The 20,570-nt window shown below is 43.0% G+C and overlaps 1 protein-coding gene across 4 annotated transcripts; it reads right to left on the minus strand.

Annotated features, from left to right (window-relative positions):
• Nucleotides 1-1,999: 1,999 nt before the first annotated feature.
• LOC118854502 (zinc finger protein OZF-like) lies at nt 2,000-19,078 on the minus strand. 4 transcript variants are annotated; one of them, XR_005010722.1, is made up of 6 exons: nt 18,943-19,078; nt 18,100-18,332; nt 14,571-14,697; nt 12,814-12,909; nt 5,260-6,857; nt 2,000-3,224 (listed from the first exon to the last, which is right to left on the minus strand). XR_005010722.1 is itself a non-coding variant. In XM_036764882.1 (5 exons), the coding sequence occupies exons 2-5, from the start codon at nt 18,244-18,246 to the stop codon at nt 5,635-5,637; spliced, it is 1,593 nt and encodes a 530-aa protein (XP_036620777.1). In that variant the 5' UTR covers nt 18,247-18,332; nt 18,943-19,078; the 3' UTR covers nt 4,367-5,634. The 4 variants fall into 4 exon arrangements, 1 of the variants encoding a protein (XP_036620777.1); XR_005010724.1 differs by having other exon boundaries at nt 18,100-18,255; nt 18,948-18,996; XR_005010723.1 differs by having other exon boundaries at nt 18,948-18,996.
• Between the last annotated feature and the right edge of the window lie 1,492 nt (nt 19,079-20,570).

A 20,570-nucleotide genomic window follows, 5' to 3' on the forward strand; every position in this document is an offset into this window, starting at 1 on the left:
TAATACCCATCCAAACATGATTCTTAGGGATTCTCATACATAGCTAAGTAGATTTTTTTTTTAAAATCTCTTTTCTATCCGAGCAAAACTCCTCTAAACAACCTAAATCAAATCCTGCCAATTCAATTATTCCTGGATACGGTGGTGGGACACCTTCTCCCACGGCCCAGTGCTCAGTACTTTAGCTCATACGTGTTTCCTTTTTTCTAGTTGGCAGATTTGGGCTCATCACTCTGACTAGAGGTATGCCTCCCCCTAATGATCTATTATTCAAATTACAGAAAGGAGCGAACAAATTATCCTTCCAATGTTGAACTTATCTTAACTGTCCTTTCAATAATCCATTCATTCTTTCTATCAACCCAGATGCATATGGAATATGATGTATCCACTCTATATTGTTCAGTACACAATATCTCTTCATCTTATTACCTTTGAAATGTGACCTAGTGTCACTTTGAATCTGAATTGGGATTCCATAATGTAGACTTATAATAGTAAGAGTTTTACAGGTGTTGTTCGGCGTTGCATTCTTATAAGGACAAGCCACTAGTACACCTGAATAGGTGTCAACACAAGTACATATAAATTTGCATCCTTTTTCTTGGGGTAGTGGTCCAATATAATCTGTCTGCCAATCTGGGCTGGAATTTTTCCCCTTGCTATTTCTCCAGTTACTACCCAAGGGACAGTTCATTCCTTTCCCAGCTAACATATATGACATTCCTCTGCTTTAACAATGAATAAGAGATACTAATACCTCAATCTTGTGCCCACTGGTGTGTGCCTGGACCCCTAAATGGCTGGCCGTTTGGTAGATCCATTTGGCTAGTGCCAGATCATCAACTGGTGTCAGAGTAGGGACAATATATTCAGTAGCAATCTTTGCTAGTTTATCAGCATGTGCGTTGTACTCATGTTCTAGCGTAGTGAGGGTCATGTGAGCATCTACATGAAAAACTGACAGATGACCATCCAAAGACATGTCCCATGTATCTTCCCATAGTTCTTTGCCCTAAACTTTACTATGAATTTCTCAATTTTGATTTTTCCACATTGGTATCCATGTAGTTAAGCCATTAGTTACTGCCCATAAATCAGTGAATATATGACACTGGCCTCCTTTCCATTTTAATAGCTTGATGTACTACCCTAAGTTCAGCACACTGACCACTTCCCCCTATCTCAGCACTTTCCAAAGTCCACTTAGTACATGGATTATAGGCTATGATTTCCAATGTCTTTTATGGCCCAAATATTTTGCTGTCCCATCTCTAAACCATCCATGTTTCTTCTGTCCTTCAGTCAATCCATCATATTTGTCATTCCATTTTACCAAGGATTATAGCAACTGTTGCCTTGGTTCAGAGGATTTGTCATTTCCATCAATGTGTATATTTGCAATAGATTCATGTAGAGAAGAAACTCCACTTTTGCCAGTTTTGTATCTATTCTGAACATACCATTTCCATTTAATAATGCTAGCCTCCAAAGTGGTAAGATGCTGGGGTACTCATTACTTGACTCATTATTGGGATCGTAGGCTTTAATATCACTTCATAGCCTAGAGTCAGGTGTTCAGTGTGTACCAAAGCCCAAGATGCAGCTAACTACTGCATTTCAAAAGGTGTGTACTGTATTCCAGATGAAGGTACTTTCCTTGACCAAAATCCTAAGAGTAGCTTTGTTGTTTCTGCCATAAACTCCAATTCACATAGTCATCCTGTGCAATCACTTGTAATTCCACTGGGCCACTTTACATAAATCCAGAGCCAATTGTATAGCAGCATTGGCTTCTTCGAAATCTTTACTCTGTTCAAGTCCCCAATCAAATTCGTGTTCTCCTGGTAACTTCATGTAAGTGTTTCAAAATCTGTCCTAATGTGGAATGTGGTATCTCCAATATCCAAACAGTCCTATGAACGTTTGGGCTTTTCTTATTGGTGGGGATAGGAAAATTCTGAATCTTATGTCGAGTTTGTGGGAGAATTTCTTCCAGTCCTTTATTCCATTGAATACCCCAAAATTTTACAGTTTGAGCTGGGCCTTGAATCTTTTAAGGTTAATTTCCCATCATTTGCTTTTCATACACAGAAATAAAAGTATCAAACTCTTCTCCACTTCTTTTAGTTTCTAACTGTATGAAAATATCATCTATGTAGTGGGCAAGCTGTACATCAGGTAACTTCAATTCAACTAAATGTTTAGCCATAATCCCATTCCAAATACTTGGGCTATGAAGATATTGTCGTGTCAAGCATGTGAAAGTATATTTTCAGCCCTGCCACATGAAAGCAAACCAGTCACACTATTTGGAGTCTATTGGGATCATAATGCAAGCATTGCCCAAATCAATACCTGCGTGCCAAGTCTCATATTTCTGGATAACTTCTATGAAGGTAACATTATCTGGAACAGCAGCATACAAGGGAGGAGTCACTTTATTTAACTGTCTATAGTCCACGGTCATTCTCCATGTTCCATCTGACTTTCATGATAGCCATAGAGGATTACTTCTTCGAGACTAATACTGCTGCTTCAACATATTCCTTTACAGTATTGGCAATTACATCTTGCCCATCTGGCACACAAAACTGCTACAAAGTAATTACTTTAGGAGTTTTAGGTAAAGTGATTGCGTCCATTTTTATTTTTCCCACTAAAACTGTATTGATTCCTATCTTCCTTACTGCAAGTTGGTTTCTCCCCTCAGGCAAATTCAGAGTCATACCTTTCAATATATCTATTCCAATGATGTATTCAGGGATGGGTATAATGACCACAGTATATTCTTTCTTAGGCAATTTTCCAGTTTTCATCAGTAGTTTGACTTGTTTGGCTGATAACCCTCCTAGTCCAGTGATGGTAATAGAAGATCCACGCTTAAATCTGTCAAGGTTTCCACAAATCAGGTCGGCCTCTACCCCAGTATCCATCATTGCCCTAGTAACAGGATTTGATCGATTTTTCCTATACACAGTCAGATTAACATGAGCGGTTTGTAATTCCGTCTGTTTCTTTAATCTGTGCTGGGGCTCGGCCTATTCCCTGGTCTCCTTGAAGGTATGATTCACTTGGATACAAGGGTTCAAGATCTGTAAGATTTGTCAAGTTCTAATAATCCATACCAACATTGGAAGGATAATTTGTTCACAGCTTTACGTAATTTGAGTAACAGGCCATTAGGAGGAAGTACATCATTAGTCAGAATGATGACCCAAAATCTGCAAATTAGAAAACAAGAAACACATAAGATCTCAAATACTGAGTATTACACTTTGAGGTAAGACGTTCCAGTACCAAATGCAGGAACACCTGGTTCAGCAGAATATGATTTACATTGTTTAGAGGACTTTGGGTTGGATAGAAAAGAAATAACAACTATCTCTACTAAAACATGTATCAGAATCCCTAAGAAGTATTCCAGGCAGATACTATCTAAATCAGGCTTAGCAGCTCAAGGAATCCAGGCACTGGCTGGAGTGACTACTGGGGTGACAGATTCAAATTATCAAGGAGAAATTATTGTGACATTCCAAAATGTAGGTGAAGAACCCATACAGTTACGTAAATGTGACAGAATAGTTCAAGTGATTATTATTCCTTGTGAAACAATACCCCTTGTGAAAACTCACCCTCCTTACAAAATGAATAGCCAAGGAAATGAAGGGTTTGGTTCTACTGACAGAATAAAATGAGGAGCTAAAGCATGGGTTAAACGTGAAACATATGATGTTCCAAAGGCTGCAGAAATTATAGCATGTGGAAAAGATAGTACTGTAACAGTTGTTTATTCAGGAGAAGATGATTACCAAATTGTACCCTTGACTCATGTATTCTCTGGTGAATGAGACTATGATAATGAGTTTATGGACTCCAGAAGTACCCTGCTTCTGGTTATGGTTTGCTTGTTTCTTTCTGTCTTTTTATCTGTGTAACAATAATTTTGCTTGCAGCTCCTGATCAACAATACCAGCACACAGGAGGGCTGCTAGCACAGGTGCTCTCATCTGCTTTTCTGAAGGAAAGCAACTCCAAGAGGTTTACAATCTCACTTTAATTAAACATATATATAGCATTCACTTAGTTCAGGGGAAAAAGTCAGCACCCTAACTTCAGAGACAATACAAATAGGAATTACAAGCACAAATTATATAAACAGAGCAAATAACACATATCAGCAAACAGGCCTTCTGTCTGTCCATAGCAATACATAAAGTTACCAGAGGAAGAAGCACTAACATCTGGGTTTTTAAAGATGGGGGTGGTGGTGGCTCCTTACTGGCCACCCAGAGTCTCATCTGGCCAAATCACACAAACACTCTTCCAACGAGTGAGCCCCAAAGCCAAATGCTAACCTCAGAGTATATACACACCTCTTCAGGGTCAGAGGGCATCACGACCATGTGACTCAAACTCATGTGATTTCAGCCCTCTTGTGACTTCATCAGGTCATCAAAGACTCTTGATTCAATCAAAGGCATTTGATTGCCTCAGTGCTAAGAATTAGAACTCCAAAAGAAAAAAGAGCAAAAAAGGCCCACTTTCCTTGCCCTTACAATATGTCAAACTTGTTTGCTAGATTTGTTTCCTGTAGGCTTAGTACCCTCCACCTGCAGATGCCTGATAGCTTGAGCTGGATGTCATCCCCTGATGTCACCCCTGGACCTAACGACAGTGATGTGTTATTCCTGGACCTGGTGTTGACCAAGCTCTGGATACCAGCTAGAGAACCGATCTCTCAAATGGGACTCTCTTGACCTTGAGGCAGAGACAGCTCTAGATCCAATTAGAGCAGAAAAAGCTATGGATGACCGAATGTTCACCCCTTAGTCTAAGATTTTGAGCCACATTCGAGAGGGCAATGATGATGTTTTTTTGAATTCTTAGTTTGTGTTATCCCTGTTATCTTGTTGTAAACTTCTGTTGACACCAAGTTATCCCAAAACTCCTACTGTCCTATGTCATGGATAAGAAAGATCTTGGGGCTGAATGAATTGTAGTGTGAATTTGAAGATCTTCCCCATACATTAGTAAGACCATGTGACCTGCTTACATCACAGGCAGCCTAAGTCACATGCAGTGGAAGGAGCTTGCTAAACAAGAGGAACTAGAAAGAGTGGAGCAGTTAGAGGGAGAGAGAGGATGCAAGCTAGCTGTGCTGTGAGTTTGTGGGAAGGCCTCAGCAGTGGGGTGGAGGCTTAAGAGTGGTTCTCTGCTGTGATTATATTAATTTTTTTGCTGCCTGGTTGGAGTTACCTGTTTTGGGATTTGGTTCTCTGGTGTTTGAATAAATATTTTGCTTCTTCTGTCTTCTATGTGGAGAGTCTGTTATATTTCATTAAACAGAACCATGCTGACATACAATGATCACAACTATTGTGAATACTGCCTTGGTGACATATCTGGATCTTTTGAAGTTGAAGAAAACTGTCCCTAGATGTATAAGTTTTTCCACAATGATTTCATTCATACATTTTCTCTCCAGTGTTGATTCTCTGATGTACAGTAAGACTGTTTCACCATTTAAGTTTTTCCACATTGATCACATTCATAAGATTTTATTCCAGTGTGGTTTCTCTAATATATAGTAAGACAAGCCTTCCTTGTAAAAGCTTTTGCACATTGATTACATTAACAATGTTTCTCTCCTGTGTGGATCTTCTGATGTTCACGCAGAGACCTCCTACCTCTAAAAGTCTTTCCACATTCATCACATTTATAAGGTTTCTCTCCAGTGTGGATTCTCTGATGTTCAACAAGACGTTCCTGCCATCTGTATGTCTTTCCACATTGATAACATTTATAAGGTTCCTCTCCAGTGTGGATTCTCTGATGTAGAGTAAGACTTTCTCTCCATTTAAAAGCTTTTCCACATTGATTACATTCATATGGTTTCTCTCCAGTGTGGATTCTCTGATGTCGAGTAAGACTGTCCCTGGATTTCAAAGCTTTTCCACATTGATTACATTCATAAGGTTTCTCTCCAGTGTGGATTCTCTGATGTAGAGTAAGACTGTCCCATGATTGAAAAGCCTCTCCAGTGTGGATTCTGTGATGTCGAATAAGACTGCCCCTTGATTTCAAAGCTTTTCCACATTGATTACATTCATAAGGTTTCTCTCTAGTGTGTGTTGTCAGATGTCTAACAAGATGAGCCTGCTGTATAAAAGCTTTTCCACATTGATAACATTCATAAGGTTTCTCCCCAGTGTGGATTCTCTCATGTATAATAAGACCATCCTTCCATGTAAAAGCCTTTCCACATTGATTACATTTATAAGGTTTGTCTCCACTGTGGATTCTCTGATGTCGAGTAAGACTCTCCCTTGATTTCAAAGCTTTTCCACATTGATAACATTCATAAGGTTTCTCTCCAGTGTGGATTCTCTCATGTAGAGTAAGAATCTCCCATGATTGAAAAGCTTTTCCACAATGATTACATTCATAAAGTTTCTCTCTAGTGTGTGTTGTTAGATGTCTAATAAGATGAGCCCGCTGTATGAAAGCTTTTCCACATTGAAAACATTCATAAGGTTTCTCTCCAGTGTGGATTCTCTCATGTATAATAAGACTGTCCTTCGATGCAAAAGCCTTTCCGCACTGATTGCATTCATAAGGTCTTTCTGCAGTGTGGATTCTCTGATGTGTAATAAGACATCTCTTCCCTCTAAAACCCTTTCCACACTGTTTACAGTCATATTTCTCCACAGTTAGGATATTCTCAGGTGTTGTGCAGATTTCTCTCCGACTGAAGTCAGAAGGACCATCACTCATGAATCTTTGCTTGTGAGTTACTTTTACAGAAAGGGGTAGCTCTGCAGCAGTTTCCTTCATTTCCCATCTGATCTCTTCTTCTGGAAAAAAAAAAGCCAACAATAAAACAAATAGTACACACACACAAACTCACACACACACATACACACACACACACACACACACTTATATCCCCTTAGTTCCATAGGCAGAATAAAAATTCAGTTACTTTCTATTTTCTCCAGGAAAGAACAACATCTTAAAAGGGAAGAAACAATGATTTTAAAATGCCCTTGGCTCACATCCCAACAATGATTTAATTTCCAAAGTGCTTCATGCATGAATTTATATTGGATCCTCACAAAAACCTGTGACACAGTTAGGGCCATCATTCTCATCACATTCACAAGTCAGACCATGAGCTCAGAATGGCTGAGTGACTTGACCTAAATCCTAGCAGCTTGGACTACAATCCAAACCCTGTGAGTGGGTCTACTCTGCCAAGAGCACTTGAAAAATTGATCTCCATTTTCAATCTTTCCCTTTCCCTTTCATTGTCAGCACTTTCAGTCCTTTGTTCATAGCTACAGTGCCATTTCGTGCACATATACTAAAGATTCAAATTATTTCATGATCTACTCTATGAGTAATCAGAACCTAATTTCCCTAGGGATCAGTTTCAATCTTATTTTTTCTGTTGCATTATCTGCGTTTACATTCAGAGTACCAACACTTTTATGTATTTACCTGAGGCTTAAGAGATTTTGTTCTAACCCATTAATTTCTTGAGATAGCCATGACTTACTTCTTTTTAAAAATTATCATTAAATGCCTCTGCCCACTAAAATAAAATTAAAAGCTTTCTATAAAACACAATTTTAAAAAATGCATAGCATTGGTCATTTCTGAAAATATACATACAGGAATACAGGAATACAGGAATTGGACTCTATCACCCTTTGGTACAGAAGTGGACAGCAATGATTCACTCCTGGTCTTCTTGCACTCCTTCCCCTTCAAAGGTTCAGCAACCCCTTGAAGCACTGAGGCAGTTGTCCAAGGGATCTAAACTAAAATTGGTCAGTGGTACCTTAAGTGGTAAATAATCATCCAATTAGGTTACAAAGATAATTATCTTCTATGATAAGAAGAATGTGTATGTTTCTACCTTAACAGCTGTCCACAGTGACTATCTCAAACTCTGCTTCTGACCAAGTGCAACATATTCCTTCAGTTTCTTAACTTGACATCAAATTGTTTCCAAACTTCCAGTAAGATTGGATATTTATGTGCAAATGGTCACAGGCATGCAAAGACCCTTGGTGGTTGTCTATCATTGCACTGGAGTAGTTCTCTCCTTCCTGTTCAACTTTGTAACTACATCTCATCAAACCTGAAATTACCAGATCAAGATCTCACTTGGGTTGGCACTCTTGCAGCAGTGAGAGCAGGCTATTGGAAAACCATCATCACAAGGCATGCACAGTAGAATCCATCATGAAACCATCATGGAGCACCACAACCTTGCTACAAAACAGACCTTAAAATGCCACTCATTGAAATGCTGCGGTTATTTTCTACTTTGAACTTTCCTCTGTTCATGTTAATCTTCTTCTATATGGCAGCTTCTCAAAGGACTTGGTTGACACCATGGTTAATCATTCAGTAGATTATCAGTGAATGTGTAGCCACTTTACCAGTGGTAGAAATAAAGTCACTTCTGAAGAAATCCTATCCTTCCTAAAGTTGTTTTGTATATAAACACTAATTTAAAAAACCAACAGCAATAACAAAGTTATATTTGCAATTGACCTTCAAGCACAGTTGTCATTTAATTAGGTACTTGCCAAGAGCCAATAGAAAAAGAAAAATTTTAAATAGGAATTCATTGTGACTAGTTACAGTTAACCTGGGAGAAGCTTCTCAAATTTGCCTTTCATTTTCCACCTCATGAAGGAGGGAGCATTTCGACATATTCTGTTTAAAAGATGAGAATTTAAAAATAAAAAAAAAGGGAGTAAAAGATGAGAATACAACTGGTGGTGCAGTGGAGAGAATGCTGGGCCTAAAATCAGGAAGACTTGAGTTCTAATTAAAGCTTAGAAAGTCACAAGACCGCTCTTTGCCTCAGTATTTTTAATACATGGAGTGGGCATAATTACAGCATCTAATTCCTAGGGTTCTACTTAGGATAAAATGAGACAATATTTGTATGCTGCATGACACACAGTAGCTGCTGTATAAATGGTACCTATAAATTTCCTTTGATTTTTGACTGTTTCCTCCCCAATTCTGCTCTCCTTCTTAAATCTGTATTAAACTCACTTCTTTTATTTCCTTGTTGAACTAAATGTACTTTCATCCCAAAACATTCACTTTCCTCTGCATCAGCATTTGAGCTCTGGCACAACCGAGATTGTCTTTTGCCTTCCTTTGAATCCTCTTGGATTAGTATAGTGGCTAAAACAGAAGGAACTTAATGTTTATTGATTCCCAGCCTGGCCCCAGGCTTATAGCAATCCCCATCTCTACTCCCTGCATTCTGGTCTCTCCCCTAGTTGTTGAATAGATGTTCAGGCCGCAGACATGTTTTTGTCCCTTTCTTGTATTCAATCACCTGTAAGTAGTCACCTTAGTTAAGTTTGAAACCCTGATGGAACTAGACAGGAACCAATATTGAAGAGTACAGAGGCTTCTTTCTAGGTTCCTTAAGGGTCTCCTGCCATAGGACACCTGTGGGTCTCTAACTCCCAGCTCCCTAAACTGATGTGGTGGTCACATGCAAGGACCTGGCCAATGATTCTCCAAGAATGGGCAAACATAGCAGCCACAGAAATTTGGAAAGGGACTTGGGCTGTTGATTTATGCAAAGCTTAGCCTTGGAAGACTCCTGAGTAAGGGAGCAGCCATCTCTCCTCCTCAGGTGCTGCTAAATGTAGAGAGAAAATCATGAAACCAGGCTGCCAGATCTACTACCAATTTAGGCTATGTAATGTCAGTGGGGCTCTCATTGGGGCAAGGCAATCCTTTGCCATCTCCCTGATTGACTCCCTGTGCTACTCACTGCAGTAGCTCTTCCAAGTCTTTTCATCCATCCCCAACCCTCCATCATGGCTTGCTACCACTTCCCTCCCAACCACTGGAAAAAACTAGTCATTTATCAAGGGCTTTCTTAGCCTCCTCATCTCTCATAAATAAGATGTCTTCTCTTTGACCCACACATCATGGTGCAATGGTGACAATTGTCATCTATATTTTAATTACTGCCTTGTTATTTCACATGGAAAGATAATTCTCCTTGGTAAAAACAAAAATCCCTTACACATACAAATGATCTTATTCTGCCCCCTCATCTACCTCCATGTATTCCTCCTCTAGTATCTCTGTTTTGTCACCAACGTTCACTCTCTCCCACACTGATGACTCTTTTTTACCGCAAATGATATAATTTGTCTCTAATCCTTAAAACACTCTCATTACATCCATGTACCAGCATGAAATGATGGCCAATATCTTTCCTCCATTTTATAATTAAACAGTCAGAGACGGGCATTTCCATTTGCTGTCTTCAACTGCTTTCCCTGGCTTTCTTTGAAACTCTTTTCTATTTTCCTTGCTTTTTTTCTACCTTGCCACACTGCTCAAGATATGGTCACAATCAGACACAAATAGCTACATCTATGTGTAATATCAATTAGTTGGGACTTTCTTACGGTTTTAAAATGATTGTCTTTGAGTCTTACCAGGTGCTAAGCCCCAGGGCCAAACCCCAATTAGGTGCTAAACCTATGTGGGTGTGACTTGGTAACCAAGGTGGGGCCCCAGGTGGGGCTAACTAAGGGAGGACCGAGTTTACACATGAGTTTGAGTGATAGGTTTGGGACATCAGAGGCTCTTAGACCATGTGGGTTTAAGTCGCCCCTTTGTGATAATTTAAGGTCACATGGGTAAGTTGCATGTGTGACTCACACTGACCCTGAAAAACATATAAAACCAGGGGTTGGCTTTCTCTTCTTTGGAGCTCTTACCCACAGCGGTGGTGGCACAAGTAAACTCTAGGCCAGCTCACATTATAAGCTCCCGGGCTGAACCTATATGTTGGTAACTATGAATCTGTATTTGATCTGTCAATGTTTATAATTTGTTTGGGGCTCTCACTCGTGCTGGTGTGCTGATGCAGAGACCCCGGGAAGCTGTAGCTAAGGGCTCTCCAGCTTGTAACCCAGATACTGAGACTTTGTTGAACTCTGGTAACTATGTATTGGGATTTGAATCAGACAAAGTCTGTCTGTCGATGTTTGTACTTTGTATTTTGCTCTGAAGTTCAGGGTGCTGGTCTTTTCCCCAGAACTAAATGAATGATATTTGTATGCTGAATTAAAGTAAGCTTGTCAACCCCTTAACGTTGCTTTCCTTAGTGAAGAGGATCAAAAGAACCTGTGCTTTTGCAGCATGTTGGCAGCTTTCTGGGTGCTGGCTGTTGGTGGATCTTACAGCCCCACAGAAGCTGCTAGCCAGATTGTGGAAATACTATATAAAATTAATCTAGGCATATTTCTATTTATCAGTTCTTTCTCTATGGGGGTACCATCTTTATTTGTCCTTTATAATTAATTGGGGATTTATAATAGTGGGAAAAAAACAAACTATGCACTCAACCTCTGGAATTTATTGTTCAAATGATACAGATCTCTCAAAAATTACCAATAATCTCCAAACTGCTAAAATTCAATGGCTATTTCTTAATCATAATACTTTTTGACTTCTTTGCAGGCTTTGACACTGTCAGTTCCCCCCTTCTTTTTGATCTTCTCCTCCCTAGATTTTAGCAACATTGCTCTCTCTCGGTTCTACTTCCACCACATCCAAAAGGAAACTCATTCTCTTTCCTCCAACCCTCCCACATCCTCCGAATAGTCCAGGCTCAGAAATGAAATGTCATGCCTTCCACATCAACTCTCACACACTCACACTCCTGAACCCCATGTTCAATCTCTTGCAGAGTCCTCTTGATTCCACCTTTGTGGCATCATTCCAGAGACTCCTTTCAATCTCCATATTGTCACATTCTTGGTTCAGACCCTTGTCATCACAAACCTGACATAGGGTCAGAGCCTGCTGGTTGGTCCAGCTGCCTCAATTCTCCTCCCAGTCTAGTCTAAACCTCAATCCAGTTGTCAAGTTCTTCTACCTTCAGATCTCACCTCACCATGTCACCATGTATTTAGCCTCCAGTGGGTCTCCAGTGAAACATGAAACATAAAACCCTCTCTAGGGCTGTGAAAGCACTTTATCACCTACGCCTCACCTACTCTTCCAGTATTCTTTCTCCATTCTACTCTGAGCTCCTCCATACATGTGATAATCCATTTGTCTGGGCCTCCTTTCTGTTCTGGGGACAGGTCATTCCACCTTCAGACTCTGTGGGTTTTTGTTGCCATCCCTGTTGCTTAGAACTTTCTTGCTGGCTTCCCTCAATCTCCAGCTAGAGACTACCTACCACAATAAGCCTTTCCCAGTCCTTCTGAAACTCAGGGCCTTCTCTCTCTTGACCAGCTCCAATTTATCCTGTCTATAGTGGGTTTCTACACAGTTGTTGGCAGGCTCTCTGTCCCGCCAGACTGTGAGCTCCATGGGAGCAGGGGACATATCTGGCATTGATTTATGTGCTCAGTCCTTTCACAGGGTCTGGAACAGAGCAGGTACTTAGAAGTTAGTTAACTTGAAGAAGGTCTAGGAAAGAGCTCATACAGGACAGCCTAATCCCCTTTACTACTCTCAGAAGAATTCCATGCCCCCAAATTCCAAACAGTGACTTTTATTTGGATCACATATTTATCCCTGGAAGGAAAGTAAAGGGCCATGGAGTCAAAACCCCTCTTATAACTGATGGAGAAATTGAGGCTCAGTGCTCAGTGACTGACCCATGAAGCTGCCGCTGAGAAATAGCTGAAAAAGAATAAAGTCAGGACTTCCTGCCCCAAATCTAGCATTTGCTTCACCAGAACACATCTTGCAATCCCAGCTATCATATATACCTGCTTTCACCTCACTCACCTGGACCGCAGCTCCTCAGGCCCTCTTGCTCCAGCATCCATGGTGCTTCCCTTTGCTCAAAGTAGGAAATCACGACTTCTCTGGGAACTGGCAGCCCTGGGCATGGGGAGTCAGGGATAAGCATGGAGGGAAACTTGTCATTTAGTTCTCTTTAGGGAAAGGTGTTCAGACCCAGAGCTGCTCCACTTTGAGATTCACACTATTATGTTCGCACACATGACCCTATACTCACCCATTAGCGCTTGTAATGCAAGCAACCCAAAACAGGATATGCCATATTATCCTTTTGAACCACCCCTTCTGAGAAAAGAGCCAAACCTCTAACCCCCATCCTGTCAAGTCCCTTTCTGATAGAAACTCCCAATTCCAATTAAGGCTAAAAAGAGTTATTATGCAAGACCAGACTGGAGTCACAGAACAGGGACCCAGATGAGCCACCTTCTGCACTGTCCTCCTTCCCTGTTCCTCACTCCCTGAAACATGTAGAAACCTTGTGTACTGCTCATTTGGGGCATCTCTGCCTCTTCAGGTGAGAGTCTCCTGTTGGCAAACTCCATAAATCCTAGTTGGTCCAAATTCTATTTCTTGGCCAGATTCTTATTCCTGGCAATGCCAGGGTCATGTAAGGAAGGACCTGAGGGTGGTTCCCAGGACTCCTGAAGGATAATCTCATGGCATTTCTTTCCTGAGCTTTCGGCATAATTGGGGAAGAAGATCAGGGAATCAGGCTGGAATCAGAAAATGTGGCCTTGGTACATCTTCTTCATAAAAGGACGCACTCATTGCACACTTTCTATTCTCCAGAAGTTAGAGGCAGCTGATGGTGCTGGGGAGAGTCCTGGGCCCATAGTGAGGCATCCCAGAGCCTGAATCCAGCCTCAGACAGCTACTAGATGTATGTCCCTGGACAAGTCTCTTAAACTGAGTTTCCTCAATTGTCAAATGGGGAGAATAACATCACCCAACCAGGAAGGTCATTGGGAGGATAAAGTGACATAATATTGTAAAGAAGTTCCTTGGCTGGAGACCTGGCAAATAGGAAGTGAGAATAAATGCTTCTTCCTTTCCCTTCCTTTCCCACCATCTGTGCTGGTACTGGAGAGCAATACAAGGAAGATTAAGGACAAACTCGCTGTACCAGGGACAAGGAGAAGTTGGGAGCTACAGATTGATGCTTCTTAAAATAAAAAAAAATATTCCAGATCCCAGACCCATCCCATAGAGGAAGGGCTTATAAGGAAAAGCCACTCGAGCAGCTTTCAGAGACTTGGCAGACAGAATTCATGTCCAGGTGGAGGTGAGATCAAATAACCCTGAGATTGCTTCCAGGTCTGAGATTTTTCCACACTCACCTGAAGCTGCCTAGAAGTGGTAAGAGAAAGCTTCAGGGGGAAGCTAGGTGGTGCAGTTGAGTACAGCACCAGCCCTGGACTCAGGAGGACCTGAGTTCAAATCCAGCCTCAAACACTTGACACACTTACTAGTTGTGTGACCTTGGGCAAGTCATTTAACCCCAATTGCCTTGCCTTCACCCTCCAAAAATAAAAGAAAAGAGAGACAGCTTCAGGAACAACAAGGAAACCCTCAGGTTCCTGTCACACAATGCACAGACTTTCTATAGGAAACTCCAGGCAGCAGGATAGGAGACCAACACTTTTCTCTCTCTAATAACTGATCAATGCTCCAAACCCTGCATACCAGAGAATGAAGATATTCCTTTGATTGCAGACTCAGCATTACCAGAGAAGTGTCCTTACCCAGAGAGAGCAGGTTCTGGGCATTCTGCAGCATGACCCCCTCGTACAACTCCTTTTGAGCATGGTCCAAGAGGCCCCACTCCTCCTGGGTGAAGTCCACAGCCACGTCCTTGAATGTCACCAACCCCTAAATCATTAAAAGTCATGGAATGTACAGCTGCAGGACACTTCAGATTCAAACAACTCAACCCTCATTAGTTTACAGAACAAAACTGAAGCGCAGAGAAAGGATTTGCTGAACCTCAGACTTTTGATGAGAGTCAGAGTCAACACCTAAAACCATGGACATTAAGGGCTGTATTAAATTTTGAGAAAAGCATTTTCAATGATCAATTAGAATAAAGCTGAGAATTACTTTCTTCTTAAATGAATCTCCCTGTGGAATCAGGGAGAAAGTTGGTGTTCTATCTGTGAGACAGGTAGATCTGAGGGGGAGCATGAGAGAGCGTGACAGGAAAAATCTTCCTTATAAGAACTGATATAAGTGACATATTAATTTTTAAAATATTATTTTTTCAATCTCTTAGTGCATATCCAACTTAAACTCTAGAATTTATCTCCTTTCATACTAAATGGAGTTATAGGAAGATATACTTAAATTCAAAGGACAGAGACCAAAACAGAGAACTTATAGATCAAAGGAAGGGGAAGCTTCTTTGTTCTAAAGTGATTGTAGCACTTCTCTTTGTAGCAAAGAACTAGAAATTGCATGGAAATTATATGCATAGAATAGTTTTACATATACATACACACCTATCTGTGTCTAATGGCAGCCACCTCTAGGGCAAAGGCTGGGGGTGTCAGAAGAAAAAAGAAATGTACTTGACAATTTTGTTGTATATTGTAAAGGAATAGAAAGTTGCACGTAGTAGATTTGCAATTTCATGTGCAATCATCTTTTTATTGTACTATGCTTTGGAAATGCTTGTTTTCTTCCATAAATTAAAATTTAATAATGATTAAAAAAAACAAACAAAAACAAACCCAAGGCTGCAGCCTCCAAGAGTGGTAGTAGTTATATTTACCAATTCAATTTAAAAACAAAAAGTCCTCCAATCAACCAGGAGAAAGACTTTCATACACAATGGAAAGGACTTTGGAATCATGCAAGACTTATGCCAACATACTCAAAAGGAGGGAATGGAAGAATGTGTTCCAGAGCTGCACTTCTCAAAGAGCAGGTTGGGACTCTACATGGGGTCACCTAGCTAAATATGAGGGTCTAAAAAAATTGGACAACAGTTAAAAGGTTTCTGAACCCAAAGAGCAAAAATTAATTCAAAATCAAATAGGGAATGAATCCAAGCAGTTGCTGGCAGTGCTTGCCCATGTTGCATTGCACATCTTTACTGTGGCCTTGATGGGGTACTTGGGTGCTTGTGCTTGGACCCTAATTCTAACAGCCTCTGCTTGGATGCCAGTGCCTGAACCCAAATTCCAAAATTACATCTCTCCCTAGCTTCAAAACATTGGCCCTAGCAGTCTCTAGCAAAGCAGGGCAGCATGCCCTAGCAAAATACTTATCTCTGCTCCTTCCTCAGTAAGCAGCTGTGCCTCTCTCTATAGACTGACTCCCGGATGCTGTTAATTAACTGTACGCTGAGTCATGACCACATTTGCTACTCACTGACCTTTCTAATATGTATCCTACACATAGAATTTTGTCTAACAAGACATTAGATGAGAAGCTACATAGAGACTGCTTGTTAGCCCTGACCAATAGTTAAGTTAGTGAGGTTCCATATTAAAAACCACACCCCCTAGTAGCCCCTACCTTGGGCTATTTCCCAGTGAACTCTCGGTAATATGCCTGTGCCAGTAGATGCTAAAAGTGCATGTTCCTTTAAGAACCACTCCTTAACCATGCCTTAACCACTCCCTAATCCAACCCCAAAACATCTAATTGACATGTTTCTCCCCTACATCTCTTACAAAACCTTTCCCTGCACCCCTCTAATGTTGCAGGTTCCCTAAGAACTCTTGCCTGCTGTAAAATCTAATAAATCTTTGCCACCTTGATTTAAGGAATGCTTGAGATTGTGAATTCATTCCTGGCGACCTTACCCTGAGAACTTCCCAAATGCCTGGTTTTTTCCCCCTCAACAACCTTGGTTCTCAACACACAACATGTACACTTTGCAAGGCCCATGCTGTCACACAAAACCAATAAACACTGCCAGAAATACCTCAGGATCAGATACAAGACTACTGGATGTTATGAAACCAAAAGGTCATTCCACTCTGAAAAAGGTTGAAGATGCTCTATGTGCTGCAATATCCAAAGTTCTGCCAATATTTAATTCTTAATGTACACATAAACATCCATCTCCTCAGTATGCAAATGGGCCTTCATCTTTGGCAAATGGCAAAATCATATGTATCCCAAAGAAATGTTCTGAAATAAATTACTTTATGATTTGTTATCAGTATATGCTTTGATTTATATACCTATCTTGTAGGCCCAGGGTCTCGTAAAAAATTTCTCAGTTGCAAAGGGGTCAAGAGTGGGAAAAGGTTAAGCAGCCAGAACACTCTGGAGATCAGGATGCAGCCCAGGGTGACCCATCCTGCAGATGGGAGCTTAACAATAGGGGCCAAAAAGCAGATGTTCAATAATGAAGAGGAGCTGGAAACATTTCTAGAAAGGAAACCAGAAAGGAGGAGATTATTTGCTTCTGAAACACCCACACTAAAGAAATGCAGGAGCAGTGAATAAATGTGGAGGACAACAGACAGACCAGGAAGACATTTCTTTCTGAAAGTCCACAGGCAGACAGGGATGAAGGAGGAACTCTGGGGGAGGTAAGAGTGCACAGGATGACAGGGGGCATTAATGACACGGTCTTCTGACATCCTGTCCTGCCTGCAGGACAAGGTCCTTTGGTGGCTCTACATGGCAACAAGGGAAGATTCAGGAAAGGAACAGAGAGAAGACAGCAGGGGAAGAAGAGAGTGATGTGACAAGGGCTCCTCAAGGACTAGAAACTGTCACTTCAATCCCATACATATCTATTAAGCATCCATCATGTACCAGGTCCAATGGTCAGGACCGGGGATAGAAAAAGAGGCACAAGGCAGTCCCAGCCCTCAAGGAGGTCACCATCCAATGGAGGAGACATCAAGCAAACCAACATATACAAAACAAGCCAAGTCCAGGGCAAACAGGCCATAATTAGAAGAGGGAAGGAGTAAGAAGTCACAGTGGTGAGAGAATACTTCCTGCAGCTTTTCAGTTGTTGGTTGGGACTTAAAGGAGTCTCAGCTGGGGAGGGAGAGTATTGTAGGAGTGCGGACAGCCACTGAAAATGCCTAGAGCTGAGAGAAGCCAGGAGGCCAGGGCCACTGGGTCAAGGGTATATGCTGGGGAGAAAGCTGTCAGAAGACTGGAAAGGTAGGTCATACAAGGCTTTGAATGCCTATTTTTGTAAAGAAATGCTCCAGGAGGACCACATTGCCAGCTCCATAGACCATCCTCTATGCCTACGGCAATGGCCTCATTGGCTGATGTCTGTGCACAGACTGCACTCACCTGGAGAGGAGGGCTGCTGCTCCTAGGGGCCATTCCCTCTGGCTCCAGGCTCCCTGCTGGGGCCAGGCCTTGGTCCTCTGCAGACTGAGCTGGGCAGGGAGAAGGATCCCAGAGGGGGAGAGGTCTTGCTCTTCTCTTCCTAGGCATCAAACTGGTCTACAGGGATTTACAAGAGTGAGGCTCCACAGGAGTCACAAAGGCCCTGGCCCTGCCCTTAGGAGAGAGACTCCACCCTACAGAGGGAAGGAGGAAGCAGGGAGGGTCAGGCTTGAAATGAACATGGTCTCAACAGGAAGCCTACTTCCTTCCCTCTCTTACTTATTTTCTTCTGCCTCCCCCTCCCCTCCCCATTCTCCGGCATTCCCCCTCCTCAGTCACACACACATTATCTAGACTACAAACTGACTCCTAGATACAGGACGCAAGCTAGGCAAGGTTGAGGAGAGAGAGGGCTCTTGAACGGAACCACCAGAGAATGCTCAGGGGAAGCCTGGGAAACAAAAGCCAGTCTGGGATTCAGCCCCCTGGCAGGAGGCCCGGCGAAAGGCAACAGCTCTCGGAGGGAGGTCAGGCAGAGGGCAGTGACACAAGGAGTCCAAATGGACACTAAGCCCGGAAAAGACCCTGCCGGCCTCCCCTCCCTCACGCGGAAAGCCTTCTCCAGCCCTAAAGTGCCCAGGGCCTCCAAAGTCCACCCAGAGCTCAAACTCCACCTTGGCCACGTTCCCCCATGAGAAACTCCCCAAGCTCCCCTCCCGGAGCTCCCCGGGCTCGAGGCACCGTGACGGAAGTTTTGAGCCTGCCCCCGGGCCGACAACTGCGGGAAAGGGGACGCAGACGCACCGGACCTTCGAGAGGACTCCCTCCCTTCAGACCCCGAGCTCCCGGAGCTCCTCCGCAGCTTCCCACTTCCGCATATGCTCCGCTCCTTCCTGGCTACCAGGAAGCCAGCGGACTCCTACAGGATGCCCCGCCCCCTTCCCATCCTGCGCCTCCTGCCCATTGGTTCCCTCAACCTCCACTTCCGGCGAGTTTATGCCAGCGGCCTTTCCGGACTGCATTTCCCTGCAGGACTTGCGGCTACCGGACAGGACCGCTCTCCGGTCTCCAAGGTTTCCGCAGGAGGACTCGGTTTCCCAGAATCGCTCTCTCCCTTGTTCCTCCCATGGACGAGGCGGGACTTCCTATCGGCCTCTGTCCCTGATTCGTCCGTTCCCAACCAAATATTGCCTTTAGGGGAAGTGGCGGATTCCGCTGGGGCAACAATCACACACAGGTTCCTTTTCCTAGAAAGGATCGCTCCAGATTCAGGCAAAGCTCCGCCGTTCTGGTGCAAGTCCTACTCGGCCGGTAGAGGGCGTCGCAGCGGTCCCGCTTCACTCTGAGTATCTGGGGAGACATTCAGAGCCTTCTCTCCACCCGTCGCACCCCCAGGAGAGCACGTGGGTCCGAAATCGAGCCCAGAAGTTTGAGGCCCTTGGCCTTGTCCTTTCGCCTGGGTGCCTGCCGGGGCTGCGGCTGCCCCAATGCAGACCCTGCCTGGGAAGAGCAAAGGGAAGCAGACAGGGAGAAGCGGGATCACGCCCGCTGGAGGGTGAAGATGGACTGACGGAGGCTGGGATAGCCCCAGGGAGATTCCCGCTCCACCCCCCCAGTTGAGGAGCCCCTGCTCTTCCCCTTGGCGCCTCCTTGATTGCTATTCACCCCGTAGTCCCTAATCCATCCACCATCCTCACTCCAGACTCCAGATCATTTACAAATGTCTGGGTCACCCTCCCCAGATGGACTATTGGGTCACACTTTCCCAAACTTTAGTCTTGCCCATAGAGACCCAAAAGTCATATTTTCACCCTTCTCATGAGGACCCACATGTCCTGTCTCCCTGTCTCTAGTTTCTGCCCTCAGATGGCCCCTGTAAGGATCCCCCAGTTCTGCCTACCCTGATGACCCCACCTTGAACACGGTTACCAAAGCTCTCTCCTGGTCCCCCTTATCTGCACCCATGGCTCTGGGGGACACTCAATGGTTCTCCACTCTGGATCTCAAAGACACTTTCTTTTGTATACCGCTCCACAAGGACTCCCAATTTATATTTGCATTGGAGTGGACACCCCCTGAGAAATCAAACCCAGGCTAGTGAACGTGGACAGTATTGCCACAAGGCTTCTGGGAAATCCCTGCTTGTTTGGTCAGGGTTTGGGAAAAAATTTAAGGGATCTGGACTTACCTAACAGCAGTTTATTTCAATAAGTGGATGATATCCTTAGCTATAGCCCTACTAGGGAGGAATATCTGAGTGCTGCCACAGCTACTCTTCATTTTTTAGGCACTCAAGGTGTCTGGCCAAGGTCCAAATCTATGTACCCTCTCTCTGCAGCTCTGAGTTCTCTAGTTTCCTAGTCTCTGAACTCTGCAGATTCTGAGTTCTATGGCTACCTTCTGGGTATATATACTCTCCTTAAGGCCCCAGG

Source organism: Trichosurus vulpecula, chromosome 1, assembly GCF_011100635.1.
Source record: "Trichosurus vulpecula isolate mTriVul1 chromosome 1, mTriVul1.pri, whole genome shotgun sequence".
NCBI classification, from domain to species: domain Eukaryota; kingdom Metazoa; phylum Chordata; class Mammalia; order Diprotodontia; family Phalangeridae; genus Trichosurus; species Trichosurus vulpecula.

Bases quoted from the DNA above. Each gene is read 5' to 3' on its own strand.
- LOC118854502 (XM_036764882.1), bottom strand. From the start codon at position 18,246: ATGCCTAGGAAGAGAAGAGCAAGACCTCTCCCCCTCTGGGATCCTTCT. The intron at 14,698-18,099 runs GTGAGTGCAGTC...TTAATGATTTAG, and splicing joins GCAGCAGCCCTCCTCTCCAG to GGGTTGGTGACATTCAAGGA. The intron at 6,858-12,813 runs GTGAGTGAGGTG...TTTTTTTTCCAG, and splicing joins CCTGAGGAGCTGCGGTCCAG to AAGAAGAGATCAGATGGGAA.